General features: G+C 46.3%; 1 protein-coding gene across 1 annotated transcript in view; it reads left to right on the forward strand.

The window, feature by feature from the left end:
- The window catches only part of HYDIN (HYDIN axonemal central pair apparatus protein), a 234,138-nt gene that overhangs the window by 4,151 nt on the left and 204,124 nt on the right, over nt 1-25,863 (forward strand). Inside the window, 8 exon segments of the mRNA XM_060253816.1 lie at nt 1,031-1,167; nt 3,185-3,310; nt 5,680-5,799; nt 14,227-14,361; nt 14,770-14,889; nt 14,891-14,970; nt 21,655-21,779; nt 24,544-24,745. Coding sequence (XP_060109799.1) covers nt 1,054-1,167; nt 3,185-3,310; nt 5,680-5,799; nt 14,227-14,361; nt 14,770-14,889; nt 14,891-14,970; nt 21,655-21,779; nt 24,544-24,745 — 1,022 coding nt within the window. The 5' untranslated portion in view covers nt 1,031-1,053.

The following is a 25,863-nucleotide window of genomic DNA, read 5'->3' on the forward strand; positions in this document are numbered from 1 at the left end:
TAAATCTTGAATGCCCCGGCTTCCATATATATATTAAAATTTAATCTCAGAAAATTAATGAAAGAACATCAGTAATAAAACCATAGATCAGCACATGAATGTCTTTAAAAGGGGACTAGACAGATTAATGAAGGACAGAACTATTAGTGACTACCAGCCATGGTGACTAAAGGGAGTGCTCACTTTCAATGGTAGTAAACCTCTGAATTCCAGAGCCAGAAGCCAACATCAGAGGGAGGCCTTGGCCTCTATGCCCTGTTGTTGGCCCTCCAGAGTAAATGGTCAATCATTGTGTGAGACAGAATGCTGGACTAGATGGACCACAGACTTGATCCAGCAGGGCTCTTCTTATGTTCACAGAACCCCACTTAAACTAGTATTCAACCATCATCTGACAACAGTAACTGCCTGGAATTAACTTATGAGTTCTTTTGAATAAGAAGATCTTCCTAGGCCGACTGGGTGGGTAGGTGGGCAGAATGTTTACCTGCCACACCTCTTGAACCATGCCTGTCTTTTCTAATTTAAATTACCAGCAGTGGCAGAAGGGTGTCTGGCCTGAAGAGGGATGTGAGGTTATTGAGTATCACATGCAGAAGAGGAGATGATACCTGGGCAAAAGAAGAGAAGGAGGCTGGCTATGAGTGTAAACTCCCTGGCTTTGCCTTTCCAGAGATGATGGTTTATTAGATCTTGAGGTTGCTTTTTTTTTACTTTTGCTTTTGCACAGGGTGTCAATTGATCTGCTTTCCAAGGAATGTACTTTGCAGTCTTTCGTAGCCTTTCACCAGGTGATAATTAAGCACAGGAAGAACTGTGAATTTCAGGGAATTAAGGATTGTCGAAAGACAGATATTTCTTTTGAATCTTCCTGATGGCATCCAGACCCAACCCAAACAAGTCACATGCTTCATCCCGGCTTCAGGTTCCCGTGATTTTGCCCTCTGAGTAGTCACCTCTTCCCTTTGACAGTCCTACAGGATTCCCCCCCCCCCTTTCAGCTGTTTAAAATCTCCTCTTCTTATTCCAGAGGCTCTGCCAGATTAATCAGAGATGCAAACAGACAGAATTCACAAATCTTGCAAGTTGCCTGAAGGATTTCAGAGCAAGGTCGTGGCACCTCGCAATCCGAAGCTGATCAAAGAGGAAAAGAAGAAAGATGCCCCAGTATGTTTCTTTGCGCTAAGCTCATTTGATTCCTCTTGGCCTGGTTTTAGAAATAACCCTTGGGCTGTCTCACTTGTGAATGGCATTGATGTGGGTTAGAAAATACAATACTATATTGCAAAGTGTACATTCCAACTCACATAAGGTTTATTTTCTAAATATAGATGTGGGGTACCTAAACAGCTTAACAGTCACTTGCCCATCAGTGTAGTGATGGACAATAAATTCAAGATGGACAACAAGAAGTATTTCTTCATTCAACAAGTAATCAGCAGTCCAGTCCTAAGTAGAACTATATCTTTCTCAATCCATTAGAAAGGCATAACTGCAATTAAGATTGCACTGTAAATTGTGAAATTGACTAAAAGTGGATGATGCTGAAGACCACTAAAATAGGCATCAAACAGATGTTAGTTGGATAGACAATGATTAAAGGGAACCTCTGTATTCATAGGCAGCAAACCTCTGACTCCCCAGTGCCTAAGAGGCAGCATCAGGAGAGGCCTTGGCCTCAATGATCTGTTTGTTTGCCTTCCAGGGCAAAAGGTTGGGTACTGTGTGAAGCAGGTTGCTGGACTAGATGGATCACTGGTCTGATCTCACAGGAGCTCTTTTATGTTCTGATACAAATGTGGTTCCATTGTATGTTGACAGTCAATGAGAGAGGTATGGGAGAATGATCTTGTGGGAGAGACAGATAACATCTGCCTGGGATCGGGTTTTTGTGGCTATTAGTGGCCCCTGTCAGTATTGAAGAAGGGATCTTCAGCCTTTCCCTAGCCTAGGAGAACTCTTTCATGTAATCTTCGGCACGCCTTTAGGATTTTGAAAAAAATTACTGTTTAATGCATCTGAGGTAGCCCATAGCTTCCAGAAGGCAATGCTACTTTGGCATCCCTATAAGCACATGTTAAGCATGTCTGCAATACTAGTCAGGCTCTGTGTACCTTGTTGGGAAAAAGGCTTATGGGGCTTGATTTTTTGGTAAGCTTGAACACTGACCCTTTAAATGTGGAGAAAGCAAAATCCTTTTGCTTTAGCTGTGATTTGACAAGGAGCTGCTTTTCACAATGGAAGGATCCAAACTAATGTGGTCCCGGCGGGGCCAGATTTAGTGGGGGCAGAGGGGGCACTTGCCCTGGGCACCGTCTGAGGGTTGGCACCAAATTGGTCCCATAAGGGGGCATCATTTTTTAATCCCACCCTCAAAAATTTAGATCCAGTCCTGGTCCCCAGTGTGTGTGGGAACTGGACTGACTCCCCCAACATGGGTAAGGGTAGGGGGAGCAGATGAGCACAAGCCTTTTAGGATGCAGCTCACCTCTTGAAAATCTGTGCATGTGCTTGGTTTTTTCCCTCCTTATTTTGTTTCCCCTCTCTTGATAACATTTATGGAGGACCTACAGTCTCCCTGTAATGTTTCTGGGGGATTTAGTAGTTTTGTCCGTAACTGCTTGTTCCTAGGGATGTCAGCCTCCAGGTGGGACCTGGGGATCCCCCGGAATTACAACTCATTTCCAAACTATAGAGATCAGTTCCCCTGGAGAAGTGGATAATTTTGAGATTGGGCTCTGTGGCATTTTATTCCACTGAAGTCCAGCCCTTCCCAGACTCCACTCCTAAATTCCAAGGAGTTTCCCAGCCTAAATCCCCAGGAGTTTCCCAACCTGGAGCTAGCAATCCTAGTCCTCCTGGTCCCCTGCTGATGGCCAGGGGGGACCTGGCAAGGCAATCCTACTTGTTCCTCTTGTTCAGCAAGTGATGGTGGAGTTGAGGTGTGTGGGGTGCGGTGAAGAGATCATACAAACATCTGACAAAAGCCACAAGCAAATGCTGTTTCCAGTAATGTACATGGAATGGAAGTCCAATGTATTTGAATGTGAAATGTTCCAGCAGAGAAATGAGTGGTGGTTTGGATGTCTCATGGCAGCAGGGAGCACTTTCATGTGCACTGCGATAGGAAGCTGTTCTCAGTGTGGGCACTAGGCCCTGATGTGGTCTTGATTCTAAATTGCAGCTGACTCCGTCTACCTTCCTGAAAGAGATGTCTCTCACGACAGAGCAGAAGCTCGCAAGCACTCATCAGATGCGCCTCCCTCGCATCGTCCAGCTTCTAGACATGAGTGAAACATCACACCAAAAGGTAGCACTTCCTTCTTGCTTCTCTGCCGTGGAGCTGATTAATGATAAAATAAGAGTTTTTATTCCAGAGGGGTGGCTGTATCAGTCTTTCGTACAGCACAGTCAAAACCAGAAGCCCAATAGCTCCCCAAAATTTATATCGGCATAAGTTTTTGTGACTCGTATCTCAAAATTCACTTCCTTAGATACATGGAGCACATTTCATGCATCTGAGGAAGTGAGCTCTGAGTCACATTATCTTGGAATAATTTCTGGCAGTGTTTGACATGCCATCAGACTTCAGGTGAAACAAGTGTTATGATATTGTTTTCATTATATAGAAGCCAGATCAGAACCACTGCTGTGCCTTTTCACATTGGTGATCCCACAGTGAGAGAGTCTGGCAGAATGTCACCTCTCTAAATACTATGGGTGTTTTCGCACTGACCTTCAAGTGGCGCGACCACTCTCTTCACACCGGAGGATCTGCCCGGATTTCGCACAAGAAGTGCCGGCGCACCCAAAAGAGCCGGCGACTTCCGTCGCGAAACCCGCTCAAACGTTTTCCTGCTTCTTGGCGGTTTCCGTTTGAGCGGGTTTCGCGACGGAAGTCGCCGGCTCTTTTGGGTGCGCCGGCACTTCTTGTGCGAAATCCGGGCAGATCCTCCGGTGTGAAGAGGGTGGTCGTGCCACTTGAAGGTCAGTGCGAAAACGCCCTATGTGTAAATGCTCTAGAACTGCATTCAGATGTTACAAAAGAGTCATGAAGCACCCAGGCCTGCATGTTTCCTCCTCAGCTCTTGCATGATGAGGACACTAAAGATTTCCTGAGGTTTGTTGTTGATTTAGAGATAAGCTAGGTTTGCTCTCTCGCCTATAATACAGTATTCCAACCCACAGTTTTATATGTGATGTATACAAGGTAGGATTGCCAGGTCTCCCCTGGCCACCAGTGAGGGATGGAAAGAGGAAGCTGACAAACCCAAGACATTCCAGGTTTGGTCTCCTCCCTAGTGCAGTCTGGGCCTTTGAGAGACAGTCTAGCAGCCTGAGCTTATGATGCAACACAGGTTCAAGGGTTGCAGCTCAACCCTTTTGGTCTGGGCTTCTCAGTTTTAAGAAAGTGGGTGTGGTATAGACAGGGCTTTTTGTAGCAGGAACTCCTTTGCATATTAGGCCACAGACTCCTGATGTAGCCAATCCTCCAAGAGCTTACAGGGCTCTTAGTACAGGGATTGGCTACATCAGGGGTATGTGGCCTAATTTGCAAAAGAGTTCCTGCTACAAAAAATACCTGGGTATAGAGATTAGAGTGTTGGACAAGGATCTGGGGAACACATCCCTAATGGGCCATGACCGTGGGCCAGTCACTCTCTCCCACCAATCTATCTCACAGGGTTGTTGTTAGGGGTAAAATGGAGGAGATGGGAACAGTGTTGTACATCTCCTTAGATCAAAATAAGGCAGCCATGGAACAATCAGAAAGTCAACAAAAGGTGTTTTCCTGTCCCAGCACATCTATGCCAGGAAAAGGTTTGCCTGTGGAATTTCTGCCTCTCACCTGGTAGTTTGACATTTGACAAAGTAGGCTCTGGCAGGCCAGAATTTATCTCATTGTATATTGGTCAGGGCTTTTTCTGAGCAGGAATGCACAGGAATGCAGTTCTGACTGGTTTGGCATCAGGGTGTGTGGCCTAATATGCAAATGAGTTCCTGCTGGGCCTTTTTATATAAAAAAAGCCCTGGGAGAAAGGAGGTGTGTAAAATAGACACGATTAAAAGTTAAAATTTCTATTTCTTTTTAGGTGGAAGTATGTGGTTTTAGACATGGTTCTATATGAAAAAGGAAACTTTGTGTGACATTTCTGTTTATTTTCCTCATAACTTCTCTGTCCTACACTGCTCTCCCCTGGTTTATCATGCTTCTGCTTATGACAAGTTCTAGCATCCCTGTGAGCCCCAGGGATTGAGCGGAATTGGTTGGTGTTGATGTGCAGTAATGTAATTCTGTTCTCAGTACTGATATGTACATTGAGCAGAATTAACTGTTCTCTATTGGAATTCTGGCGGGAACAGAATGTGTTCATGTGTGTGGTGTGTGTGTGATTTTTGCTAATCCCCCCTCCCATGGCAGATGCCTGATTCCCCCACTCAAACTATGACCTATGCAGCATTTCTGGCTGCAGCAGGAGTGGGGAGGTAGGGAAGTTCCATTCAGACCAAATGCATGCAATCCATTCATCTGTATCCCCAATAGGATCTGCCCCTATACATTTCTTAAGGATCCTTGCATGCCCCCTCCTTGAGAAAGAGTCATATGATCCCCTTGGAATGGGGCAGTCTTGATCAGTTATTGCCCCCGGCGCTTGCATACTGTCTTTTCCCCTTCAGTTCTCTTCAGTCGATCTGGACCAGTCGCTGTTTCAGCCATTCCCATCTGAAGTGATTTTCCAGAATTTTGCCCCTTGTGAGATCTATGAAGTGCCACTGATTCTGCGGAACAATGACAAGGTATGCCATGCTAACAGTTTGGTGGTGGGATGGAAGGGAGAGAAAGTCACACAGGTGAGCTGCAAAACATGCCTCAGATTTTATACAACATTGCTGAATTGGGAGGCAGTTAATGTCAAGAAGATCCCCCTCTATGCTGCCGCTTGACAGCCATGGTTATCATGCTTATTTCCCTGGTGTGCTTTGTGGTGATGCATAGTAGCGGGGCTGTCTGTTCATAGGAGCGGGGCTGTCTGTTCATAGGACAATGGTCAGCCGGTTGTGACCTAAAAGCAGCACAAACTGAGAGAATTTTTGTTTTGCAATCACATCATTTTTTTCTTTGAGGGGAGAAAATGCTATTTTGTGTTCAGTTTTTCTTTTCTTTTCATGAACATCTTGGACTTCCTGCAATCATGATTTTGGGGTCTTCCCTGCCCCCCAGGAACTTTTTATGACTATTGAGGTTTGTCCCTCTTTCCCTTTCCTTCTTCTCTGTTCTGTGTTACTCTCCTGAACTGGAACTCCTCAAGGACTGAGGCCAGGGTAGTTCACCAGTAACTTCTACTCACAAGACCCAATAATGCATTTAAGACTAGATTATCAGAAGAGGCACTGTGCTGCCTGCCGCTTGTCTAACTTAAACAGTAGTGATCACATGTTCCTTATGCCCTTTCCCCCATGAGATGGTAGATTGCCTTCAACATTCAGAAATGACTTCCTTACCCTTCAGGCATTGTCTCTATGGTTCCCCTCAAGCATATTAGCAGTGGCCTGGCAAAAGTTTCAGCTGTTACTTAAGTTGGTCATTCAGTCCTCCTGTGTGGTTTAGCCCAGACATACAAACTTAGATTTTGTATAGTTATTCTGAGCTGATGGTGCCATGTTAATTTTCCCAGTGTTTCTCTCCTCTGAGCAAAGCGGAAATCATTTGTCCAGACTGTTTGGGCTATAATTATGTTCTTGGGTGACACATTTCTGGGCTGGCTGAAAAAGATGTTCATCTCCTCTGAACTATCTTTCTGTGATGGAAATTGTTCCTGAAAAGGAGCTAGTATGGTCCAGCCTACAAGACCTTGAGTGGATGTCTAGGATCCAGTCCTTGTACAACTACAAATTAGGCATCTTCCTGCACTTGGTCTCCATTCTCCCATATGGAGAGTGAATTAAATGACAAAAGTATTACGTAAAGACCAGAATTTTTAAAAAATGTACATCTCTTTGGTCCATATAAATGAGGCTGCATTAATAGCCTCTTGGGACTGTCCTTCCATTTGAGCCCTTATTTTAGTACAGTTGTATTTTTTTTCTTTTTATCACATACTCTAGAGCAGGGGTGTCAAATTAATTTGTTATCAGGGCCGGATCTGACATAAATGAGACCTTGTCAGGCCAGGCCATGTGTGTCATAAAATGTAATGCTAGGCAGCGGAGATATAAACTTTATAAAGGACAGAGACAAACACAATTAAAGATTTTTTTAAAAACTTAAAATAAAATATGCCTAAAAGATTAGCGCTCTTGCAGTATTTTATTTAACAGTTTCTGAAAACGGACACCTCTTGCTCTGAATTATTGCATCAAAATCTGGAGACAATGTTTGTGCTGTAGCAATCTTGAGTATGCTGTTCGGGTGTTGTTCAGGTGTGTGTCTGTTGCAAACCTACTTTTGATTTATTGATATTCATTACAGAAATCTCATGGTCAATGCTTTGAGCCTAAGACCCAGGGGGAAACATAAAATGGCTGGGCATTGTGAACTTTTGTACATAAGTTGCTTCATGTGCTGGTCAGCCAATGGAGGAAATAGAGGCTTTGCTCTGTAGCTTGATTGAGCAAGCCTGGCAAAGCAAGCTGTGATACAGAAGAAAGTGAGAGAGAAGGAAGCAGATGACAATAACAGGCCTGATAGGAACCCTCCAGGGGACTGATCTGGCCCTCAGGTCACATGTTTGACACCTCTGCTCTAGAGAAAAGGTGCCATGAAAGGGTGGATGAAAGTAGAATCAGATATAACTTTACTGGAGGGAATAACACAAATCTCAAGCGGCCATCAAATACTATCCAGTACTGTTACCGCTATAAAAGAAGTCACTTCAAGCAGAGATTTTCAGGAAGTTAATCCACTCAGGTAGGAAGACAAGAGGCCAGATAGAGGAAGGAACCAGGCAAGAGAGATTATTGACTGGGGGTCCTGGCCTAAGCAAAGCTTTTTTTGAGCACACACAGGAACACAGTTCCAGCTGTCTTGGTGTCAGGGTGTGTGACCTAATATGCAAATGGGTTCCTGCTGGGCTTTTTCTACAAAAAAATTCCCTGGGTCTAAGTATGCGTCCTCTGCTGACTCCCCACCTCTTATTTTGGTGATGGTTATGTACCTGTTTACTTGTGAAACTGCAGAAGAGGGCTCGTTCCAGTGCCAAGATGGAAAAGACTGTGACAGACTGGGGACAACAATATTTCTGCATACCCAGGGACCCTTCCACCTTGCCCCTGCATGGCTCTGTTGTGCTCCTTATGTGATTGGCAACAAGAGCCACCCACTTTACATAGCAGTGGTTGATTTCAGAATAGCCTGTGGGGGTGCTGCGTATTCCATGAGATGCTCTATCAGTTCATTGGCTGCATCATCAGCTCTCTTTGTGGCATCTCCCACTCCTCAAAACAACTCTGTGGTCATTTGGAAAATTGGAATCAGGATTGATTTGTTTGCCAGTCTCCACCCCATGGCCATCACCTGTTCGTTTTATATCTTCTCTATTGTCGTAAGCCATTATTGTCTGGGGGCCTGTCTCTCTTACTCTCTGCACCACATGCTGCCTTCTAAGTGCTTAATAAAGAATTAATAGCTTGATATGCTGGAAATTTAGCCAGCAGACTAGCAAATGAGCCTAAGGAGGTGCGCTGGCTGGGCTGCAGGGGAACAGCATCAAACCTGCCTGAATGTTGCTGGTGGCCTATTTGTCAGAAGCTCTGACTAGAGGTCATGCTGCCTTCTGAGGAGTCCTGTTTCTATCCTGACTGGCTGTTGCTGGAATCAGCGCCAGCCTGAGGGCATGTGGGACTCCAGGCAGGCTCCCTGCCTACCTCTTGCCCCTGCAGACCTCCTTAGAGTTGGGAGTGAGCAGTGAAGTGGCCAAGTTTGCAGATGACACTAAATTGTTCAGGGTGGTGAGAACCAGAGAGGATTGTGAGGAACTCCAAAGGGATCTGTTGAGGCTGGGTGAGTGGGCGTCAACGTGGCAGATGCGGTTCAATGTGGCCAAGTGCAAAGTAATGCACACTGGGGCCAAGAATCCCAGCTACAAATACAAGTTGATGGGGTGTGAACTGGCAGAGACTGACCAAGAGAGAGATCTTGGGGTCATGGTAGATAACTCACTGAAAATGTCAAGACAGTGTGCATTTGCAATAAAAAAAGGCCACGCCATGCTTGGAATTATTAGGAAGGGAATTGAAAACAAATCAGCCAGTATCATAATGCCCCTGTATAAATCGATGGTGCGGTCTCATTTGGAGTACTGTGTGCAGTTCTGGTCGCCGCACCTCAAAAAGGATATTATAGCATTGGAGAAGGTCCAGAAAAGGGCAACTAGAATGATTAAAGGGCTGGAACACTTTCCCTATGAAGAAAGGTTGAAACGCTTGGGGCTCTTTAGCTTGGAGAAATGTCGACTGCGGGGTGACATGATAGAGGTTTACAAGATAATGCATGGGATGGAGAAAGTAGAGAAAGAGGTACTTTTCTCCCTTTCTCACAATACAAGAACTCGTGGGCATTCGATGAAATTGCTGAGCAGACAGGTTAAAACGGATAAAAGGAAGTACTTCTTCACCCAAAGGGTGATTAACATGTGGAATTCACTGCCACAGGAGGTGGTGGCGGCCACAAGCATGGCCACCTTCAAGAGGGGTTTAGATAAAAATATGGAGCAGAGGTCCATCAGTGGCTATTAGCCACTGTGTGTGTGTGTGTGTGTATATATATATATATAGAGAGAGAGAGTGTTGGACTGGATGGGCCATTGGCCTGATCCAACATGGCTTCTCTTATGTTCTTATGTTCCCTTCGTGGCACTGCAAGGAAGGACCACACTCCATAACCGCCCCCCCCCCGCCAAGGCTGGTCCTAACCCCCACCACCATGGTCACCGCAGCCCTCCCTCCCTTTGTGGCACTGCAAGGCAGCACCGCACTCTGTGCCCCCCCGCCCTGCGCTGCAAGGCTGGTCCTTACCGGCTTCAATGCAGCTGGTGCAGTATCTTATCCTTTGAAGAGCCCACGGGAGGAGAGTTCGCTCCCCCTCCTTCCCAGAGCTGGAAGTGAAGAGGAGCAAAGTCTCCTCTTGTGGGCTCTTCAAAAGATTAGATGCCGCACCAGCCGCATTGAAGCCCAAAAGCACCAGCCATGACACGGCATGGGGGCAGGTGGGGCGGGCTGCAATGGAGCGTGGTGCTACCTTGCAGCACTGTGGGTGGCAGCAGTGGGGAGGAGGGAGGCAGGCAGGCGGGCGAAGTAGGCATTTGCCAGTTTAGTGCCCCTACCTCCCAGTGCCCTAGGCAACCGCCTAGTTTGCCTCGTGGGCAAGCCGGCCCTGGCTGGAATGCAAGCCCCAGTTTAAGACACATGAAGCTACCCTATACCATTGTTCTATCAAGGTCATTTTTCTCTATAGTGATGGGCAACGTCGCTCTAGGGTCTTTTTCATGGGAAGTGCACAGGATTGAATTGGGGACCTTCTGCATGTAGAATGGATGTTCTGTGTCTGAGCCACAGCCATACCCTTCCTAGCAATCTCTTTGCAACCTAGCAATTATGTCCAGATTAAGCTACTGTGATGCAAGAGATGAAACCTACCACATTTTGATTTTGGAAGATCACAGTGGATTCTCTCAATGATATTCTTTATTTAAGCATTTCTAAACCTCAGCTCTTGGCAAATGGTTTCCTGATTAAGAGAAAAACTTTTTCTACAAAAAAAAGCCCTGTGTGAAACAATGGTGGTGTCAGGGGGTGTGGCCTAATATGCAAATGAGTTCATGCTGAACATCTGAACACAGGAATGTCTTACACCGAATGAGGACCATTGGTCCATCAAAGCCAGTATTGTCTGTTCAGACTGGCACTGGCTCTTCAGGATCTAAGGGAGAGGGCTTTCACATCACATACTAACCAATATGTTTTAAACTGGAGATGCCAAGGATTGAACCTGGGACCTTCTGCACACCAAGCAAATGCTCTGCCACGGAACCATGACACTCCCCAGGGATGGGGGGATCCTCCACATGGCTTGTAAGCAACCCAATAATGTTGGGTGGGGTTGCCATCAAGTCACAGCTGACTTATGGTGATCCTTCCTGCACCTTGTGAGGTTTGCTAGGCGAGAAATAAGTAGAGGTAGTTTGCCATTGCCTGCCTCTGTGTAGGAGCTTTAGACTTCCTTGGTGGTCTCTCAACCAAGTACTAACCAGGTCTTCACCCTGCTCAGCTTCTGAGATCTGATGAATCTGGGCTAGCTTGAGCTATCCAGTCAAGGCAACACAGTAAATACAATATATAAAAAGACCCTCAATGCTTGGCAGCCCTTGGACCTTAATACAGTTGGTCACTATTATTGTATTAATAATACAAAAAGGAAAGACCAGCAAATAGTTCCAGAGGAGTAGCAGTGTTAACCTGTTGCAGCAGAAATAGACAGGAAGCCAATGGTATCCTAATAACTCTCAATTTTTTTTTATTGAAGATAAGCTTTAGAGAGATAAAATGCATTTTATCAGCTGTATGTAATTGGGCCTTATTAGGCATACATTTAAATGTGAACTTAGGAAGGTTTTTTTTTAAATTAGCAGGGTCAAATGGCTATGGACTACAGGAATTAGTTGATGCTTAAGGATATAAAATTCAATATAATGAATAAAAGTATGGAGACTCTTTTCAATGGCAGTAACAGGCAATATCATGATTTCCCTACTTGTGTCAAGCTACTTAATGCCTTTTATTAAGATAATTCGCACCTGTTATGGCAGAGAGATTCCCAAATCCTTGTTAAACCCTTGGGGATATGGTGTCAGATTTCTTGATGGATTCTAATCCAGCCATTTAATGTTCCCTTTGAAATTTTTTCACTGGAGAACGGTGACTTTCACAACAGCTCCCACGGTTTCTGGGAGTCTGAAACGTTCTCCCACTGACTTCTGAATATTAGTTTTCTTGATGTCAGATGCACCTGCAAGCTGATGCATTTACATGCATTCCTGATTATTTATGTCTAATATCATAAAGCCCAGTAATAGTGTTGCCCCAGTGGATACCGGGCAACAGGTGGCACTAGGCTGGTTAGGCAGCATGGGCAGATGTAGTCCATGGCTTCAGCTACATAACTATTTTAAATTGGGTAAGCAAGGAAAGGTCCAAGAGAGAGGAACAATTGTTATCCAGTATGGGCTGTGGATCACTGGTAAAGCACTGGTGCAGTCTGAGCCAGGGGCTGTGGGTGGTGATCTATTCCCCTCCCTTTGGGGTCTGCCCTGTAGCAGTCTGTCCCTGGGTACCAGACTGGCCTTGTTGATCTGTGTCTTCACTTCACTGGGTGGGCACTGCTGTTTATCAAACACCTGATGATAAATCCTACAGATGTGGGATACTATATCTACAGACCTAATTAGGAAAGATTGGTGATTTATGATTTTTAATTGTTTTTAACAGCCCCACAAACTTGGAAGATGGGGGGAAATTGTTGTTTGTCCCCTCCTTCCCAAGTTTCCTGCGTGATTTAAAAAACACCCCTCAAAAGCTGCAGTTAGTTCTGTATGAGGGGAAAAACAGGTGCAGCAGATTCCAGAATTGGTCTTTTCCCTTATGCCCAAATGGAGGTGGTCACAACTGGAAGCTAATGCCATTTTAGAAACAGCCTTCAGTTAGAGAAAGGAGCCTGATGGTGTTTGTTGGGAGTATAATGTTTAATATGAGTTCATCATGGCTGATTAGTCCACAGTTGCTATGATGTTTGCTGTGTGTGGTCATAACAAACTACCAGAGGCATTGCTGTTTAACTCAGTATCCAGATGATGGCCCTATGCCCTGTGGTCTGTTTTGCTCGATTTTCAGAGAAAGGGAAGCAGTTTGAAAGTTGCTTGTGACCTGCATACTAACTCCACTGTCACCATGTGCTGCAAGCTTTTGAGTTATTTCTAGATTATGATACCTGAATGCATAGGGGAAACTGTTTTGAAGTTTAGATAATAACATATCCCTATTTTCTACTACAATTTGATGATTTCTATCTGTACCTCCCTTTGTTTTTCCTATTTCCCCAGCTCACACCAATTAGCTATGCTTTTTTGTACCTTAATCTACAGCCTTGAGAGACAGTACAGTGTAATGGTTAGAATGTGAGGCTAAGACCGATTCCCCACTAGCCTTGTTCCGGTCTTGTTGCTTCTTTTCCCGTAGCGCTTCTGTTGGATTTCGCACAAGCTGCCCCGGAGTGGCAAGTTGCCCCACCTCTTTTCAAGTTCCCTCCGCAGCAGGCAGGATCTTCTGAAAACCAGTTTCTGCCTGCCACAGAGGGGACGTGAAAAGAGGTGGGGCAACTAGTGGGGAATCGGTCTAAGATCTGGGAGATACAGATTCGAATCCCCCACTCTGCCAAAGAAGCTGGCTGGGTGACTTGGGGCCAGTCACTTTCCCTCAGCTTAACCTGATCTTCACAGGGTTGGTTTGAGGATAAAATGAAGGAGAGGCGAATGTTGTAAGCCAGGGGTGGCCAACAATAGCTCTCCAGATGTTTTTTGCCTACAACTCCCATCAGCTCCAGCCAGCATGGCCAATGGCTGGGGCTGATGAGAGTTGTAGGCAAAAAACATCTGGAGAGCTACCACTGGCCACCCCTGTTGTAAGCCACTTTGGGTCCTCATTGGGAAGAAAGGCAGGATATAAATGCAAGAAATGAAGCCCATGGCTCCATCTCTGTGTTTAAAGCTCCTTTATATTAAGTTAGACCAATCGGTTCTTCTTGCCCAGAATTGCCTACTTTGATTGCCAGCAGCTCTTCCCTTTCCCGACAGCTGCTATCAGGATTGTGGCATGTGGGGATCTTCACTGCCTGAATGAGCCCAAGGACGCCACTGTTTGTGCTGCTGGGGAATGTTACATCTAAACCATCAGCACACTTAAGTTTTCCCCACAGGGCAAATGGCAGCTCTGGAGGGTTGCTTCTGGTTGGGAAAAGAGCCATGGGAAGAAAAGCTTCAGACCTCTCTCCTCGTATGTGCCACATGCTGTTTTCCTAACCTGAAGTTTCAACACTTCTCATGTGGTTATTGTGGTTTGCATCTGAAGGGTTTTATCAGGACATTAAAAAAATATGTAAGGTTCTTTGAGACTTAGCAGGACATAAATTATGTAAATACATAACATTCATTTTCTTCGTGTCTCTGTTTTCTGTAGATCCCCAGGCTGGTGAAAGTGGTCCTGCAGAGTTCGCCCTACTTCCAAGTCATTAGCCCCAATAACGTGTGCAACAAAGTTGCGCCTGGCATGCCATCTACATTCCGCATCCTCTTCACTCCAGAGGAGAACAAGGTAACAGTATCACCTCTCATAGTGGAGAAACAGCAGTTGCTCTTTTAAGACTGTAGATACCATGCAAGAGAATGGAGAACAGAACCGCCTGGAGGCCAGCTCACATGTTACCAAGTCCTGTGCCTCTTTTGCTTCATGCTCACCTTCCTCTTGGTTCCCTTATATTTGATTTTCTGGTCTCCACTTCCCTGGAGCAGTGAGAAATTTAAGGCACTCTTGCTTGGATAGGTTCTCTTTGGAGTAGAGAACAAGAGTAACTTACATTGTTTTTGTAATATTGCTTTATTTCCAAGTACAAGAAATAGAGTACAGAGGAAAAAAGACTCTTATCCAGTGTGACAGACCTGCTAGCCGAGTTCAGATCCCTGAACAGAAAGAGATCCTATGCATCCTTTTCTTTCTGCATAGGATTACTTGCATGAAGTGACCTGCATTACTGAAAGGGAAAAATTTATTGTGCCTATCCGAGCAATTGGAGCCAGAGGCATTCTGGACTTCCCTGACCAACTGAATTTTTCTACCTGCCCGAGTCAAGTACAACACACAGAAAACACTGCTGGTTCGCAACATTGGGAACCGAGAAGCCCGCTACCAAATCACTACAAAGAGGTAAGATGTTGATTTTTCTGTCAAGGCCAGAAATCCTATGAATATTGAAACACAAGCGAGCAATGGCCTAGATTACGTGCCAGAACATCAAACAGTGGTTTAAGTGAAGCAGATCACAAGCAGGAGCTTTTTATGGCGCAGGCTGTTGCAAGATGTCCCCTTTTGCGCTTAATCATTGAGGAGCTGGAATTTGGGTCAGTCACAAAGTTGGTAAAGGGCTACATGAAATGAAGTGAGCAGTACATTAAACAAAAGCTTCATACAGTCATAGATTGAACAGAGGCTCAGGATACTGTAAATGTGTTTTGAGCTTTTTAAATGTATGCATGTCTATAGCATTTTTGCCTTTTTGAATTTTAAAAATGTTCCAATCTGGATTTCTGCTTTAGGGTATTAATGGAACTTTGCCCAGAATTCATAGAATCATAGGCAAACCCCCAAAGTTACACAAACAACTGGGTTATCAGAACCTGTTTCTGAAATCTGCACCAGTTTTGACAAACTGTCATAGTTGCCTTGACAGATGATTTTCATCTGGGGTGGGGTGGAGGGTCATATGATCCTGTTGATTCTCCTTCTGGGCCTCTCAGTGGCCTCAGATAACATTGACTTCTGAACTGGGGGGCTGAGATGGGTATCAGGAGCACTGTGCTTTGGTAGTTCTGTTACTGTTTGACCAATCAGTTCAAAAAAAGTGGTGCAGGGGGCATCTGTTTGGCCCCATGGTGTTTGCAACATGGGGTCTGCGGGGTTCCATTTTATCCCCACACCTTACTTGAAAGTGCTAGAAGACGTGGTCTTCAGAACAGGAGTGAAGCATAATTAATATGTGGACAGCACCCAATTACTTTTCATTTTGAATGAGTCAGGTAAGACAATGGATGTCCTGAACTGTCATCTGGATGCAGGAATGTTCTTAGATGAGGGCCAGTAATTGAAACTCAATCCAGACAAGCTGAGGTGCTATTGGCTAATATAAGACCCAATCCAGGTTTTCAGAGCTAGACTGTGCTGGACAGCAAGAGTTGGTGTACAATTTGGGAGTGATACTTGATTCAGTTGCCTATGGAGGTGTGTGGAGGAGGGTGGCCATAATTTCTGCAGGCCAGCCAGGGACACCTTAAGGGGGGAAGGAATGAGGGGGAAACAGGAAGTGATGTCACTTCCGGTGACGCCACTTCCGGCGATGTCACGCCACCGCCGGAAACAGGAAGTGACGTCACTTCCGGCGACGGCACTTCTGGTGATGGCACGCCACCAGCCGGAAACAGGAAGTGACATCACTTCCTGTGACATCATTTCCCCCCCGTGCCACCTGTCGAAAGCGGGAAGTGACATCACTTCCTGTGACATCATTTCCCCCAAATGACATCATTTCCCCCAAATGCCACTGTCGGAAACAGGAAGTGACTTCACAGCACTTCCTGTGACGTCCCCAAAAATCCCCCAAATATCACCGCCGGAAACACCAAGATTATTTATAGAGAGGGAAAAGGGGAAATAAAGTTAAATAAAACTCTTTTTTTACTTTTTTCAAAGTGAGAAGACTAGAGAGAACGGGTTCCACGCTGAGAAGCCAGTCAGATTCCAGTGAGATTCCAGTGAGACTGTGCTGCATAATGCAGCCTATTTATTTTGTCCTGTTTGCTCTGTTGGCTCTATCTGCGCCACCTTCATCACTTTCGGGGTGTGGATCCCCCAGTGGGGTGGTCTCCCGACTCCCTCCGCCGGCTGTTTCTGATAGCCCTGTGCCCCCTCTTTCATTTGATATGTGTCCCGTGCAGGTGCCACCCTCCCGCCGGGAGATGCCGCAAAATGAGCCCCCTTGAGGCTTATGGCGGCAGGGCTCAGGGGAAGCGAGCTAGACTGCTGTTCTTTTGAGGGGTTATAGAGTGTTTCGAGCCCGTCCCTGTGGCATCGGTCCCATCGTTGTGGGACCCAGGGGGCCGGCGCAGCAGCATGCCGAAGCAGCCTGTCACTAATAACACAGGTCGAGATGCAGGACAGGAACCCGGAAGTGACCGACAGGCTGCTTCAGGGGAGGGAGGGAAGGAAGGAAGGGAGGAGGGAGGGAGGGAGGGAGGGAAGGAAGGAAGGAAGGAAGGAAGGAAGGAAGGAAGGAAGGAAGGAAGGAAGGAAGGAAGGAAGGAAGGAAGGCCGCCTCCTCCCGCCAGCCGCCTCCCCCCCGCTTTCGGCCCCCCTCCCTCCCTGCCTGCCTGCTTACCTTCTTCCAGGGCGGGTGGCGGCCTCCCCCTCCGGGCGGGCGGGGCTTCCTTCCTTCCTTCCTGCGCCAGGAGGCGCAGCGGCGGCTGGCGGCGGCTGCGGAGGCCGGGGAGGCGGCGGAGAGGCCAGCGCTGATCGCTGGAGGGCATCCAGGGACCAGCGCCGCCCTCTCCGCCACCTCCGCTGGTCTCTGGAGGGCCTCCAGGGACCAGCGCCGGCCTCTCCGCCGCCTCCCCGGCCGCCGCCGGGCCCCGCGCGCGGGTGGGGAAGGCGATGAGTGAGGGAGCCAGCGTCCCTGCGCGTGCGCACGGCGTTGTGGCGGGCCCCGCGCATGAGCAGAGCCCCGCCCACACCGCCGTGCGCACGCGCAGGGACGCTGGCTCCCTCACTCGCCGCCTTCCCCCGCCCGCGCGCAGCGGCCCGCCGGTTCCCCGCTGGCTAAACCGGGACTTTTAATGGTCCCGGTATAGCCAGCCCGGGAGGCGGGAATTGGGGGCCAGAACCGGGACTTTCCCGGGTGACCGGGACGGTCTGGCCACCCTAGTGGAGGTCTTCTTTATGCCTCATAGTGCCTTGTAGCCAGTTTTTGCTGTTTGCTAGTAGTGGCCTCAATATGCCGCATTTACCCACAGTTATTCATGCTCAGTTTACTTACATGTTAGACTACTGGCAATATACTGTGTATAGAGCTGCTTTGCAGATTGTCCAGAAGCTTCTACTGGTACAAAAAGGTAGCAATGAAAATACTTGCAGATGTCAGTCATGGGGATAATATCTCAACAATTTTAAGAGAACCTTACTGGCTACTGGTTTGCTTCCAGGCAGTTGATAGTGTCGGTTGCTACTTGGTTGGGGACCAGAAAGGGACTCCTGTTCCCTTTCAAATCTATTGCTGATTAGCTTTGCTTTAGCAACATAAGCACACAAGAAGCCTGCTGGATCAGAACAGTGGCTCATCTAGTCCAGCAGCCTGTTGCACACATTGGCCATATGGCATTTCTACTTTCATCCACTTGAACCATTGGTTTTGATGGGTTTTAATCAGCTCTTACCTTTTACGTTTTTGTATTGTTTTTCTATATTGCTTAGGTGCATTGTGGAAGTTGCTTCAGGAATGTTTTATTAACAACAATACAATATATTTGTATGTTGGAGCTCTATGTAAGTAGGAGCTTTCCTGACTGCAATTCTGATATCACATGTGGGGCTTAGATTTGATTAGCAATGGAACAGACTGTTATCCCCTTTTCCACTTTATCCAGCTGAGCACTGTGATAGAAAAGAGGTATCTTTCAGACTGAACACATAGCCCTGAATGCAATATTATTTGTTTATTTAAGAGGTTGTGCTACCTCAGCTACAAATAAAATAATCACACGTTGACAATAAAGCCATTAAAGGTATGTCAGAGACATAAATATAGCATTCAAAGTCCATAAAACAAACCTCGGACCAGAAGCAAACCCTAAAACCGTTTTTAAAAAGATATAATCACTAGTTAAAGTGGAAAAGAAAAAGAAATGAATCCAAGATGTCCTCTCTCATTTCTCCACTCGCAGTCCCAAATGTCATTTTGAATTCTCAGCGAGCATAAAAGTCTGTGCTGACAAAGAGAGAACAAAGGCCTTCCGGCAACTAGCCCTGTAGCTTCTTGCCCCGTAGCTGGGCTTGTTAGTATAGAACAGATAGTTTAAAAGGTGTTATAGGAAGAAGTTGTGAACATTTCTCTTTAGAGAAAACACATCATCCCTCTCTGTAGGATCATGGCCAAGGAGCTTTCGAGGGGCCCCATCCTTGGATAAAAGATTTTGCAGTGAGTTGGCCTCAGCTCAGGGCTTTCTGAGTCCCCTGTGAGGTCCTAACCTTTATTTAACACCAATTATATTTCTTGGGCTGCAGAGATGGCTAATTATCAGTCAAGCCAGGTGAAATAATGGCTTCTGGTCATCAGATGAAGAGGACAGGAACCAAAAAGGGGGAAAAAGAGGCAGCTGAAAAGTCTATCACCAAGTTGTCATTCATGAGTATATTTTGAGCATTGTTAGTTGACAAGTCTGCTATTGACCAATGGGCATTTGTTGACTGGCTAATATCGTTGGCACTAGTAGCTTTCCAGGGCTGGAGGAATGACAGCAGTGCCCAATATAAGATGCCCTTGTGACCAGTCAAAGCAGGGGTGCTCACCCCACGGAATGAAGAGCTATTAATAAGGTGCAATCATGGTGCTAGAATAATGAAAAGTAACAGCGCATGCAATTCACAATTGTACTGCGGGTGAGAAAGAGATGCTGAAAACCTGAAAAATTAGCTCCTCATCCCCCACAGTAGGTACAGTCTTGAAACAATGGCAATGAGGTCTCTCATTTGGCATCCAGACAGGTCTAGTGTTGCAGGAGGCAGGTAACGGGCAGCTGAAGCCATGTCCCAGGGCCCGCAGAACTGGGAAAGGGTGAAGTTCCCCCAAAAGATAAAGCCTCCAGACCTTTGTAACAGTAGAGCAGGTCCTTGCTGGCCCCTTCCTTCAGCCCCACAATGGATAGATTTTTAAGGGAGACTGGGTCATGAGGAAGGTTGCTCCACGAACACTCTCCTAATCAAGGGCTTTGTAGTAAGAGCCTAGCAGGAACTTATTTGCATATTAGGCCACACACCCTGACATCACCATTTTTTCAAGCAGGCCTTTTTGTAGAAAAAGCCCAGCAAGAACTAATTTGCATATTAGGCCACACCCTCTGAAACCAAACCAGCCAGAACTGCATTCCTGTATGTTCCTGCTCAAAAAAAAGGCCTGCTCCTAATAACAGTGGCAAGATTTGAGTTCAGTGACACTTTATGAACCAACAAGATATGGGGGGGTGAGCTTTTGAGAGTCAAAGCTCCTTTTGTCCCTATCTGATGAAAGGAGCTTTGACTCTTGAAAGCTCACACCCTGTAAAAGGTCTTACTTGCCTCTGGACAGGGGATCTTCCTCACACACACTTCACATGCATGGCACAATGACGTCACCCAGATGTGACATAATCACACCAGGCATATTGCAGATGGGATGCTCTAGCTCTCAGAAAAAAAGCCTCTATGGTTATCATAGAGGCTTTTTCCAAGTGCTAGAGCATCCCCCCATGACGTGTCTGGCACAATTATATCTCTTCTGTCTGATGTCATTGTACCAGGCACATCTTGGAGCACCAGTGCTCTTTGGGGGCAGGGCTCCCCCCACTGGCCAGTTCTGTGGCAGTGGGTTGGAGAGGCCCTGAAATCAAAGAAACCCCTACCAGGAGCAGGGAACCCTATTACAGACGTCAATTCACCTGCAGAAAAGGGGTGCTTTGGAAGGTTATGATAAATCCCATTGAAGTTCCTCCCCTCCCCAAGTCCTGCCTTCCTTAGGCTCCACCCCCAAAATCTCAAGGTGCTTCCCAACTTGGAGCTGGCAAACCTACTCTAAGGTGCTGCAGAACTCGAATTTAGCTCTCCTACTGCAGACCAACATGGCTGTCCTCTGAAACTGTCTCCTAATAACAACAGTGTGGCAGGGAAAGGAGGTGAGGATCGAGACACATGAGGGGACAGGGCAAGCAGCAGTGACTCACTGTTCCAGCCAGGGCAATAGCATAAAACTTGTCAGAGCTGTACAAATGGGACCTGGATTACACCAGTGCCTGCAGGGAGGCCTGCCACCAGTAGTCAACTTTTTACCGAACATTTGCACGCACCATGGGTTGAGCAGTGTACAAACACCATGGACCTCAGGCAAGTGTGCAGTAATAAGAGCCCCAGGGTCTGTTCTTCACCAGTTGCTGCTTGTCACATCCATGCTGACTGAATTCTTTAGTTGTTTGTGTTTCAATGTTGTATAATTACTTAATGTTATTACTTAATGTTTTAATCCTCATTTAGGTTAAAAAGAAGAGTCTTCTTGTCTTTGTACTTAGCTGTACCCCACAGAGCCCTGTTCAAGCGTTATGATTAACTTTTCCACACGTGTAAGGAGAAAGTGCACTACCCACAATCCTCGTGATTTGTGTGGTAGCCATTTTGTGTTAAAACTAGAGCATGTATTTTCCAGTTTTGGTATACATAAATGCATACCCTCATACCTCTGTGTATCTACTGCAGCTGGAAAATATTTATGTTGCCCTATTCACTGAAAATGCTGGTCACCAGTAGAAAGAAAATTGTGCATGGTGCAATCTCCCCTTATGCAATGTTTAGATTTTCAAATAATAAAAAGGAAGCATAGCCTTTTCTTCCTTTCAACTTTGTTTGTTTGCTGGCATATTCAGGGATCGAAACTAGTCAGGAGATTGGCCGTGTTGTTAGAGAATGGATATTCCCGCCCCACCCCCCACATTGTGATAAGCTCAAAGGATATATATTAGCATATCAAAAGGGCTGCCCAACATACTTGTAGGAAAAACCCCCGCAGTGACATGCTCAGATTTCTTCTTCTTTGTACTGCAGCCCTTTCTCTGTTGAGCCCTCCACTGGGACCCTTGGAGTTGGGGAGACCACACAGTTCATAGTTGAATTTCTACCACAAGAGACCGGTAATCACTGTGAGGACCTGGTAGTGCATTATGATACAGGTGAGCACAGACTAATCAGACAGTCTCCTTTTCTTTTAGCCTTTGCCCTTCCTGCTGCAGGAGAGCAGAAAAATGCCTGAGGATCAACAACCTGAATAGCCCAGCTTGGCCTGAGCTCATCAGGATTTTGGAGCTAAGCAGGGTTAGCTGCAATCAGTACTTGGATGGGACACCACCAAGGATGACTGGGGTTGGTAGGCAGAGGAAGGCGATGGCAAACCACCCCTGTTTGTCTCTTGCCTTGAAAATGCCATGGTCCTGGCGTCACCATGTATTGGTTGTAACTTGACGGCATGTTCTTCTCAGAAGCTTGAATAGCCCAGATGAACTCAAGCTTGTCAGGGAACTAAGCAATGTCAGCCATAGTAAGTATTTGGATGGGAGATCACCAAGGAAGACTATGGCAAACCACATCTGCTTGTCTTTTGCCTGGATTGCCCCATAGAAAAGGTTGCTGTGAGTCAGTTGCATCTTGAAGGCGCATTCTTCCTGGGGATCATTCAATATTAAGACCACTGTAGGGTGTGCCGTACTCCACCAAGCACTGGTTCTGTGCAGTCTGCAGTTCATGGGGTTTGCATGAGAAAGCCATTGAACTGAACGGATGCAGCCCAGCTCTTGTGCCTGCTGAACATGCCCCTTGGTGGCACAGCTGCTCTCTGGAGCACTGCCATCTGCTTTGCTTAGTTCCAGAAGGAATGCAGCCTGAAGTCTCTTCCTTCAGGAACTTCTTTTCAGAAGGCCAAACCCACTCTTGTAATAATGAGGTCCCCTGTAAAGAAGGGCAAGCCAGAAGTCTTGGTTCACTGTACAGCTGTAAGCTTTCAACGAATACCAAGTGGCGGAAATATTTCACATCAGAAAACATTTCCAGGATGACTACAGCACTAATCTGTTTCGTTGCTTCCACAGAGCATTTACTCTGCTCTGGCTCTCCAGTTCTTTCCCCGAGCCCATCTTCATAGTCCTTTGAGGTTTTTCCTGGTTTGTCTTGGTGTTTCTCAAACTGGTTTGCTCCAGTAATTCTGGAAAATTTGGTTAGAAAGGCATGGATTTCCAAATCTCCCCATCCACACCTAGCACCGTTTTTCCTGTGTATTCCTGGTCAGTATCCCTGGCAGGCCTCTTCCCAATCTAAAAGAAATCCATGGTAGATAGAAGCAAGCCAGCATGGGGTAGTGGTGTGAGCATCAGACTAGGATTTGAAAGCCCAGTTTGAAACTCCACTCTGCCATGGAAGTTAGCTTGGGTGATTATGGGCCCATCATTCTCTCCCCGCTTGGCCGGTTGTTGTGAGAATAAAAGAGAGCAAAGTTTTAAGTAGCTTTTGGTCTCCACTGGGAAGAAAAGTGCCCAATATATACTTCTAATAATTTTTTTTAAAAGCCAACCAAAATCATTCCAGCAGGTGGGGAGGTGGTATGGTGGGCACAAGGGGAGGTACCACAGAGAATAGTCCTCTGCATTCACAGCAGCAATAACAGCACAACAGGGACTCCTCCCAGTGTGGAAGGACACAGCTGGCTCAATGGGACATTGTATCGCATTGGGCTAGGTGGTACTCAAGAGGTCAAGGATGCCTCAGCCCTTGTGCAGTGTCACTCCCTCTGTCTTGCTGCAGGGTCTGAGGTTGAGTGAGGCCTTGTGGGGCGGGGGGGGGGGGCGTTCGCTTTGTGTGACATTGCCTTTGGATTCCACAGAGGCCAAGTCTGCAGTAAGGTGAATGAGGAGTGAAGCACAAGGACCTGTGCAGCGTTTGTTCTGCAGGGATGTTCTTCCCCACAATGTTGTTCTGTTCCCTTTACCAGGGCCTTTTTTTTGAGCAGGAACACACAAGAACACAGTTCTGGCTGGCTTGGCAACTGGGGTGTAAACCAATATGCAAATAAGTTCCTGCTGGACTTTTTCCACAAAAAAGCCCTGTTCTTTACTAGGGTTGTCAAGTCCAATTCAAGACATATCTGGGGACTTTGGGGGTGGAGCCAGGAGACATTGGGGGAGGAGCCAGGAACAAGGGTGTGACAAGCATAATTGAACTCCAAGGGAGTTCTGGCCATCACATTTAAAGGGACAGCACACCTTTTTAAATGTCTTCCTTCCATAGGAAATAATGAAGGATAGGGGCACCTTCTTTTGGGGCTCATAGAATTGGACTCCCTGGTCCAATCGTTTTGAAACTTGGGGGGTACTTTGGGGAGAGATACTAGATACTATACTGAAAATGTGGTGCCTCTACCTCAAAAAACAGCTCCCCCAGAGCTCCCGAAACCTCCAAATCAATTCCCCATCATACCCTATGAGAATCGATCTCCACATAGGGAATAATGAAGTGCTCAGCAGACGTTTCCCTCCCCCCCCCCCCGTTTCTGGCGACTCTGAAATGACGGATTGGCGTCTCTACTCACGAGTTGCTGCCAACTTCTTCAAAGTAACACAGACATACCATCCCAAGAGGAAGCCTTTGCATTGGAGTCTGAAGCCTCCAAAGGCACATGGTCCTCTGGGGGCGGGACTTCCCCTTGCCAGCCAGCTGACTGGGGGCGGGAAGAAGCCTTGGAAAGCAGAAGAACCCCCGCTGGGACCTGGGGATTGGCAAGCCTATTCTTTACTTCAACTGAGATCTGTCCTGTTTGCATTTGTTCCTGATTCTTACTGGGTCCCTCTCTTTCTCAAGATAAAGCAAGCATGTTTTGTGTCTGCTCTCTTAGAAAAGTCAAACCTGTCATAGCTGAAGTGATCCTCCATATGGCTCTCTCACCCCTAGGGGAGGATATCCATGTCTGCATTTATGGCGCAGCTGCAGATGTTAATGTGAGACTGGAGAAGAGCTCCTTAACCATTGAGAAGACCTACATCACTTTAGCAAGCCAGAGGTCTGTAGCTATTCACAATCGGAGCAACATCATTGCACATTTCCAGTGGAAGTTCTTTGTGACACAAGCAGAGGAGGAACAGAAAAAACAAATGTAAGTTTTTGAAAGTGGTGCTGGTTTCAGCAGTGCCTGGTTCTGGGTAATTTTTAAAAAAATGTACACGTTTTGAAGTTTTGCTGTAGAATACATTAAGGGTTTGTGACCTTAGGGAAAGTCCATAAATTATCAGTTCCTTAACGCTGTAAAATATAAGGGAAAGTCTCTAAATGGTAAATTCAAACATTACAGGCAACTGTCAGAAAAACAGATAGGGTGCAATTATTCCTAAACTCACTGAAAGAAAAACACAGCTTTGGCTGGTTGCTGCACTAGCTACAAACACTATAGCTCTTCTCTCCCCACTGAGTCCTATTTTTTCTCCTTCACTCCATACACCCAGAGCCCCAGTCTTCAGTTTCATGCCTGCTCCAAACCCAGAGCACAGAGCAGTACCATTGTGGGTACTTCAAGGACTGAAAGAAACTGATCCTTGGATTGCAAGTTCCAGGCCAGACCCTTTGTGAGAAGGTGAATGGAGGGTATATACTGTTTCTTAAAGACATTCTGATTTTAGCATGAAAATGAAACAGCAGCTGGGCAGCAGCCAGGCCAAAAGTCTGAAAAAATTGTAGTTAGCAATAGATCCAAGTGTCTTTCTGCTCTTCATACCCAGTGAAGTCTCTAGACAGTCATTCTTCACTCTGAAGGATCCAAGAGGGAAAATAAATCAGATGGGCTTTTCAAAGACAACTCAGGGAGGCTGCACAATCTGCGCATCTCTAATTATGCACCTTGGCAACTTGATGAAGGAGGTTCTGGTGGAGCAGGGGTGTGCCATGCAAAGGAAAGAGGCAACTCCCAAGTGTGCAAAATTGCAAGAGCTGTTCATTTTTACTTTGCCATTGCTTCTCTTTTCTTCACTGGTTAGCCAAAGAGAATGGTCAGGAGCTTTTACCCAGGTCACCCATAATATTGGAATTCAGCGGGGTGGGTGGTGGTCCAGTGAAGCTGATGGGCAGTTGGTTCAGGTGAGACAAAAATGAAACATTTATTTTGATGAAGGGAGCTTTGACGCTTGAAAGTTTATAACCCCCCCCCCCCAAAAAAAATCTTGTTGGTCTCTAAGGTGCTACTGGACTCATGGCTAGCACTTCTTCATTCAAAGAGTAATT

Source organism: Heteronotia binoei, chromosome 14 (assembly GCF_032191835.1).
Source record: "Heteronotia binoei isolate CCM8104 ecotype False Entrance Well chromosome 14, APGP_CSIRO_Hbin_v1, whole genome shotgun sequence".
NCBI classification, from domain to species: Eukaryota; Metazoa; Chordata; class Lepidosauria; order Squamata; family Gekkonidae; genus Heteronotia; species Heteronotia binoei.